At 38.2% G+C, this 8431-nt stretch overlaps 1 protein-coding gene across 1 annotated transcript; it reads right to left on the bottom strand.

Annotated features, from left to right (window-relative positions):
- Positions 1-1010: 1010 nt before the first annotated feature.
- prdm9 (PR domain containing 9) lies at positions 1011-7973 on the bottom strand. Its single transcript, XM_056469873.1, has 6 exons — positions 7814-7973; positions 7293-7403; positions 6279-6550; positions 6112-6179; positions 5162-5352; positions 1011-3156 (listed from the first exon to the last, which is right to left on the bottom strand). The coding sequence occupies exons 1-6, from the start codon at positions 7827-7829 to the stop codon at positions 1253-1255; spliced, it is 2562 nt and encodes an 853-aa protein (XP_056325848.1). The 5' UTR covers positions 7830-7973; the 3' UTR covers positions 1011-1252.
- Positions 7974-8431: the final 458 nt, after the last annotated feature.

Raw genomic sequence — 8431 nt, 5'->3', positions numbered from 1 at the left:
TAATAATAATAATAATATATTATAATAATATATCACACTGGTTCAACTTGTTTTCAGCATTAAATGAAATTGGTAGTTTTATTGTAACGTAGTCAGGCCTATAGTGTAGTAATCTTGTTTAGGCAATCATTTGGAGTTTTACATTTTAAAGGTCAAATATTTATTGCCGAATTACAAGTTCGGTTTTCAAATGGCCTCATAAAAAGGAGAATGATTTCGTATTCTCAGGGCCGGCGCATCCAGAGGTGACCTAGGGCGGTAGAATAGTGAGGGCTGCGTCCTCTCTAATTTTAATTATTATTATTAATAGTAATAAAAGCAACAAGGAATAATAATTTCATTTGAAACGGCATACGGTAAGTAATAAATAAATATTTAATAAATGCCGTCTTGATGAACAGAATTTTTATTCCATTTTTAAAAGTAATAATAATAAAAAATAATTAAACTCACCATAAACTTTTGAAACTGTGTAGATCAGTGGGTTAGTTTAATAAAATAATGTAATGTGCGTGTTGAATATAATAGACGTTTGTTGATGGGCGGTGCTTTTGTTAAAACCTCTTTTTGGTCGATCGCAAATCTTTTTAAATGCATTAAAGGGCAGCGCAAATATTATCCTTACCCTGGAGTTTGTTCACCCTCCGCCTATGTAGAGGTGGTTTGTTCTGTAGACTATCGAAAAAAATTGCTTAAAGGGGCTAATAATTTTGACATTAAAATGGTGTTTAAAAAATTAAAAACTCCTTTCATTCTAGCCAAAGTAAAACAAATAAGACTTTCTCCAGAAAAAAAAATATTATCAGACATACTGTGAAAATGTCCTTGCTCTGTTAAACATAATTTAGAAAATATTTAAAAAGAAACAAAAATTCAAAGGGGGGCTAATAATTCTGACTTCAACTGTACACAAACCCATAAGAGTTAAAAATATAAAACATTTTCCATCAATAAGTTTAAAAAACTTATCTTCCAAGCTTCTCACCTTAAAGAAAACATCTTGCAACACATACATTTACAAAATTATTTTACTATGTTAACATACTGTTCAACAATTAGACATTTTGGCATTAATAAAATATAATTTGGACTTTTGATTACAACCGGTCTAATGTGTCTGGGAATTAACTACAATCCAACAACTGCGTGCCCACTTGTGTTAAGCTCAAAAATCTATTACAGCTATTCAGCCACATAGAAACTAAAGCGGTTTTAAAGCATTTCACGTGGCGTCCGTGCATTTCTATTTGAATCAAGAGTGCATTTTTTGATGATGCCGGGTGAGGTGGTACCTCCGAGTAAAGCTTTTTCCACACTGAGTGCAGGGAAAAAGTTTGGTGCCGACGTGAAGCTGTTGATGAGCTTTGAGACTCTGCGGCCGACTAAAGCTTTTCCCACAATCCGGACACTGGCACGGACGAACACCAGAATGCTTCTGCTCGTGCCTCCTCAGATCTCCAGACTGCCTGAAGCTTTCGCCGCACTGGGAACAGAGGAAAGGTTTTTCGCCTGTGTGAGTACGGAGGTGCACATTCAGTTGCCCTGAGTGAACGAAACTCTTTCCGCACTGCGAACACGTGTAAGGCTTTTCTCCGGTGTGGATTCGCTGGTGCTGCTTGAGGCTGTTAAACCAACCAAAGGCCTTCCCGCAGTCTGGGCACAGATACACCTTCTCCCCTTGCTTGAAGCAGCTGTGATTCTTAAAACCCTTGATTGTGCTGAAGCTCTTGCAGCATTGACTGCAGCTGTGAGGCTTTTCGACTGATAAAACGCCCCCTTCTTGAAAGCTCAGATATTTGAGGCTCATCTCCGGGTGATGGCGCCGGATGTGCTTGTAAAGATAGCGCTCGTCAGTGAAGGAGAATGGGCAATATGTGCAGGGAAAGATGGCGGCAGTGTACAGGGCTGAGCTCTGGCGGTGGGATTTACGGCGCAAGTGGCTTTGCTGGTGGCGTTTCAATCCAGAAGACTGAGTGAAGGACTTGAGGCACACCGTGCAGCAGTACGGCTTCTCCTTGGAGTGGATTGTTCGCTCGTGGCGACGCAGATTGCACATGCGGTTGAAGTAAAGATCGCAGTGGGGGCAACAGTAGGATCCTTCTCCTTGCTGGATGCACTCGTGGGCTTTGAGAAGATCTAAATTGCTGAAAGCTCGAATGCATTCGCCACAGATATACTGAGAAGTTTCTTGTGGATGCTCTACATTATCACCATCATCATCTCGTTTTGAACACTGATGCGTTTTAAGCGTCTCCAAATCAGAGAAGCTCTGTTCGCAGTTAGTGCAGACGGGAGAAATCTTCTGCACTTCAACCTCTGGATTCTTGTTTTTAGGGGGTCGTCCTCGTGGCCTGCCAACAGCCACTTTTTTAGGACAACCTCTGCCTTTTAAAGGGTTCTTTGTGGACTTTCTTCCTCGAGAAGGAGGTTCATAGTTTGGATCCTGCTTGTCAAAACAAACTTCTGTATGATCTCCTTCTGTTTCTGCAGTAAGTGAGCCGCTCTCGACTAATCGGAGGTACTCTCCGTGGTGATGCCGTTTGAGATGTTGATGTAAATTGATCTTTGCCACAAAGGAGAAGGTGCACTTAGTGCAGGGGTAAATATCAGAAGGTCTGTCTAGACTTCCAATATTCTTTTCTTGTTCCTGGTGGGTGTGTTGGTGTCTTTTCAGCCCTGTTGCTTGACTAAAGCACTTCTTACATTGGCTGCAGCAATAAGGCTTCTCTTTGGAGTGAATGGTGCGCTGATGTCGCTTCAGATGACAAGATCTCAAAAACGACCGACCGCAATCGACACATGCATGTATTTCATCTGAAATTACACCAGCAGCACTGTATATATCAGATAAATCAGGCTCGTCTGAGTTTTCTGCTTGATGGATGGGTTGTCCGTTTTGGGTTGAAATCTGCTCCTGAGGACTTTCTGTCACCGGCTGCGTTTGGGTTAGAAGAACTGCATCAGATGCCACAAGACACTGATCTACTTCTGTGATGGGTGTGTGGGCTTCAGATTCAAGCGGATGTGTCTGTGTGAATTGTGCGTACTCATTAGGATGTGAGCGCTTCACATGTGCATGCAGATAAACAAGGGTAGGGAAGGAGTAATGGCAAAGAGGACATGGACAATTCTGAGTTGTCTGTTCTTCAGATGAACCTGAAAAAAAAAAAAAAAAAATCTTATTACAGAAAAGCCTCTTTGTCATCACAGGTATGAGTACCAAATTCACTGTGTATAGCTAATCTTAAAGTTATATTAACTGACGTATTTATTTTTAGATCACAAAGGATAACTATATATGTATAGGGTTATTATTTAATGTTGGTTGTTATAATATTGTTATAATAATTGTGTGACTAGTAAATGTATACAACAAACATTATTGCAGTGACCCGGTGGCACAGTAGGTAAGTAGGTCGCCTCACAGAAAGAAGGTCGCTTGTTTGAGCCTTGGCTGGGTCAGTTGGCATTTCTGTGTGGAGTTTGCATGTTCTCTCCGGTTTCCCCCACAAGTCCAAAGTACAGGTGAATTGGGTAAGCTAAATTGTCCATAGTGTATGTGTGTGAATGAGTGCATATTGTTGTTTTCCAGTAATGGGTTGCAGCTGGAAGAGCATCCGCTGCATAAAACATATGTTGGATAAGTTGGCGGTTCATTCCGCTGTGGCGACCCCAGATTAATAAAGGGACTAAGCCGAAAAGAAAATGAATGAATGAACATTGTTGCACAATTAGAGCAATCGTGTTTACCCCAAAATGAAAATTGCCTCATCATTACCACATCATTATTTGGTTTTAAAACTTTATGAGGTTCTTTCTTCTGTTGAACACAAAAGAAGATATTTTGACGAATGATTGTTACTGGAACCTATTGACTTAAAGGGTGAGTAAATAATGACAGTATTTTTGATATAAATTAACCATAATGTTCAGGAAATCAGAGCTTAATTTCCTGCAATCCCTGGCAGCGTCTGAAATTGCATACTTCTATAGAATATAGTACGTTAAAAACATTATGCAAGCCGAGTAGTATGTCTGATATTCTGTAGTGCGCATCCGATGGAGCTATCAGCTAGTGGTCCTCAACCCCCGGGTAACAGTTCGCGGATCAATTGGTACCGGGCAGCAATCATTAAAATCATTAATAATCAGTGAAATCATTAGTTATTTTAGTTTGATCTATTATCTGAGTCTGAACAATCTTTTTTATTTTGAAAATCTTTTATTTAAAAAAATTATATTATTCCCTCGGTTACATTTTGGTCACTTGAGTGCCCAAATTTAACCCAAAAGCAGCAAAATGAGTAAGAAACAGACATCTTTGGAAAGTATCTTTGCGAACAGAAAAAGGCCCAGTGAAGGACCCAAGAACTGCCAAGGAATGGATCTGCAACCAATTGGCCAGAAAATCAGGTGAATCCAGCATGTCTGTGCAAGAAGATTGACTGCTGGAGATTGCAAATGACGGGTGGCCGTTCAACTATTACATCTTTTTCGCGCACAAGTTCGTTATTTCCAAAGGAGGTGTGCTGCTTTTGCACGCATATTGGGAACAATGCGCGTAGGCCGCACGACACGCTTATGCCTTCTAGGCGCACGCAGTTGAAAACCTCTTCACAATGCCGCGAGCGTACTGCGAGTCACTAGACAAGAACTGATTGATCAGCTTCATACTTTGAATGGAATATACACATTTCGGTAGCACACCAAAGCTTTTTAATTTTCTCCATAAAACTTGTATCAGAGTTGCAGCAATGTTTTGTCAGCTTATCATCATCTGAGGAAACGGTTGATGGTCGCCTAGCAATCTACATACATGTAGGTATATGTATTTTTTACCTATATTGTGATAGGACAGTAGAGATTTTATAAACAGGAAAGTGTGGAGAGCAGAGATGGATCGGCAAAGGACCTAGAGCCAGGAATCGAACTCAGGTCGCCATGAGCACCTTGGTGCTACGTGTCGACGCACTAACCACTCGGCTATTTTTACATTTTGTCTAAATCAACCAATACATCAACAAGATCAAAAGAATGATTTGTAAGTAAAGCCGGACATGACTCCCAAGCAAGTGCTTGAGGTTATGGATTAATAGGTTTTCTTAACTCACAAAGCTCATGATAGTCATTGTTGATACCACAATTTGCAAGATTTAATTACCATGAGAAATGCATTTATTATCCCAGATCTTATCCCAGATGGCTCCGAGTCCTTGAGCATATTCCTCAGCATACCAAACTCTAAATTCCTGACCAGGGCTAATGGGGCGGCAACAGCGGAACAGAATACGTCCATCTTGTTGGAACGCAACAAGATTCTGCTCCGTCTCACTCCTTGAGCACACCACAAACCTAAAACAAGACACACGTTTGAGACAATTACAAATAAAACTATGAAAACTACTAGAGCTGCAGAATACTTCTTTTCAGAATTGTTATCGCAATGTCAGACATCCAAACTCTCCCTGAAGCTACGGGAGTTTCTAGCATGTTTATAGTGTTTCCTTGATACCTAAAAATTAGAAACAATATCCCGGAAATCATGGAGGCATGAGAGAACGAGCAAGAGAGTAAATTACATATAGTGATAATAAGCCCTAAAAGTTATGAATATGCGGTGCTATAAACACATAATGCTTTGCAAAAAATGCATTTCTAACTTAGGTTTTTTGTCTTGTTTCTAGTCCAAATATCTAAAAGTTCTTAAGTCAAGAAGAATTTTCTAGACAAGCAAAACATATTGTCTTGTTTTAAGAAATATTAAGCAAAATAAGTGAGTTTCTACTTAAATCAAGCAAAATTATCTGCCAATGGGGTTAGAAAAATAATATTATGTCAAATGGAAAAACAAGATTATTTTGCCTATACTATTGGAAGATTATTTTGCTAGTTTTAGGGAAAAACTCACTGAATATTTTCATATTATTTTTAGATATTTGGAGTGGAAATAATATTTTTTTTGGAAGAAAATAATTTTTTTTGCAGTTTGCTTGTCAGGAATATCGGCTCAAACTGCTTTACTCAGGGCCCACGGTCAACTCATGTGATCCTCCATGTTGGTGACCCCTACCCTAAAACAACAAAACAAAAGAGCATGAAATATGTACTTACTTCATCCAGTTAGAGTGAGTGTCCCTCTCCGCATCCATGTAACTATACTGATTATTTCCTCTGCAAATCTGGAAAAAATATTTATATGAATATATCTTTAATCCAATACTGAAATAACAATTAGGACTGTGACAAATACAGAAAAAAACAGTAAGGTAGACACTTACTACCCAAGAGTTCGCACTATCCAGTGCCTTTTCCTCGCTGATCTCTTCTCCGTCAAAAGGCCCAAAATGCATCCCCACTGGTACAGTTTGACCCTGGTTGAAAACCCCAAGTCCTCCATGAGAGATGCTTGACCGACCTATAACTAAGCCTTGTGGCAGTGTTAGCAGAGCTCTTTGAGGTGTACCCAAAGCCGCTGGAGAGTCACATGTAAATGATGGTGGACCATGGGTCTCACACTGATCTATGAAGTGTTGTTGACACATCTCACAATCTGACAAAAAGACAAAGTAGAAGAATTGAGGTAAAGTTGATTATGTATTCGCAAATTCGTTCAGTGGACGACTGTTTACCGCTACTTTGGATATTCTGTCTGAAATTGCATGCAGGTATGACTTAGGCATGGACCGGTATAAGATTCTGACGGTATGATAACCTTGGATAAAAATATCACGGTATTGTGCTCACTGCTCTAAAATATAGTCTTTTTAAATGTCTGGGTAATAAACAAAAACTTTTTTCCCCTTTGAAAACAAAATATTCTATTTTTTGAAAAATGTATGATATTTTGGAGCAGTAAACACGTCAGGCTATATAATTCAAATGAATCATTGACTTCTGTAGTCTTCATTTATTTAAGAACAGATTTCTTTACAATTTAAAACTTTACAATTTAAAAAATCTTACACATACCTTAAGAACGGTATTACAGAAAATTTTGGCAGTTTTAAAACCTTGACTTATCCAAACCGCGGTATACCTTGAAAACGGTTATCGTACCATGCCTAGTATGAATTCAAATAGTGGAAATGTTGTTTTGATTGACTGTAAACATTGTACTTTTATAGACATTGACTGATTATATGAATTCCCCATTCAGAATTTGCAAAGAAACTTTTATGAAACTACATTATTAAGGAGAAAGTCTGAATATCTAACCAACTTTACCTGAGAAGATATGAACATTGAGAAGACATACAAGAGAATTTTTCGGCTTGTATATATCCTCTACTTACAGAAATGTTGGTCACTAAAGACGTCATCCTGTTCTTCTATTATTACCACAGAAAAACAATTAGTAGCAGATCCTTGAATCTCTAAAGTTTGCTCCTCGTTTGGAGGCAAATCTGTCAGATAGAAGATGAAATAGATTCACATGTTATTCTAACTATTAAATATAACGTGTGGCTATGAGCAAAAATGTATTCAATTCAAAAATAAAAAAAAGGTTATGGTTTTATATATTTTGTAAGACTTAGATCTTGCTTGGAAACAACATCAGCAGAATAATTTAATCCAACCCTGACATGGCAAAACCACACACGACTAACGGACATTAAGTGAAGTAAATTTGTTGTCGTGACAGTCTGGTGACCTTGCTTTAACATTCTCGAAAGTCATTAATCATTTACAGTTAAAACCAGACGTGTAAATCAACCTAAAACCTTCATCGATGCACGTTTTTGATGACGATTTGTGCTAGCATCGTAAGTGTTTTAACGTTAGCTACTTCACTTTAGTAAATAACTATACCTACCTGGACTGAGCGACATCGCTTCAATATATGCAGTAAGTCGCACTTTTTACTTCTAAACAATGAATGCACATTAGGACAATCAAGTTGTGATTCGAGCCTACTAGCTTTGTAACGAACAAGAACCCAAGCTTCCCAAAACAGGAAGTTGTAATACGTCGACCTCTGTGACGCGACTCTTCCGTGACAGAACCAAGACAGCTGATTGTTCGATTCCAGTTTTTCATACATACATTTACGCCAAAAAAGGGTCTGGAATAATAACCTTGAATTCCTCTTGATAAAACAACACACTTTTAGGAAATCTGTCCAAATTAGCTGCGGCATTATGTGTTTTTTTTTCTTTTTTTAATTGGAGATACAAAATCCAAATACAACAAAATGACATTCAACTTTACAAATTGTGTATTACACAAAATAATATAGAAAAATTTAAAAAATCTAAGTAAAAATTAAGAGTGAAATAAAAAAACATAAAAAAGAAATCAATACAAGACAGATCTCGGCTATGGCAAGTTATATGATACAAATAAATTACACATTTTTAGGGCAGTTTTTGTTTTCATTTTGGTCAGGGCGTACGAAAAGATTTTAAGTTCTTTAGTAAAGACATTGTGTAGT

This window comes from Danio aesculapii, chromosome 12, assembly GCF_903798145.1.
Source record: "Danio aesculapii chromosome 12, fDanAes4.1, whole genome shotgun sequence".
NCBI classification, from domain to species: domain Eukaryota; kingdom Metazoa; phylum Chordata; class Actinopteri; order Cypriniformes; family Danionidae; genus Danio; species Danio aesculapii.
The sequence above is the reverse complement of the archived record's forward strand: the minus strand, read 5'-3'. Positions and strand labels throughout refer to the sequence as shown.

Bases quoted from the DNA above. Each gene is read 5' to 3' on its own strand.
- prdm9 (XM_056469873.1), bottom strand. The intron at 6,551-7,292 runs GTAAGTAGAGGA...TCTTTTTGTCAG, and splicing joins CTTTAGTGACCAACATTTCT to ATTGTGAGATGTGTCAACAA. The intron at 3,157-5,161 runs GTAATTAAATCT...TTTTTTTTTCAG, and splicing joins TAATAAATGCATTTCTCATG to GTTCATCTGAAGAACAGACA.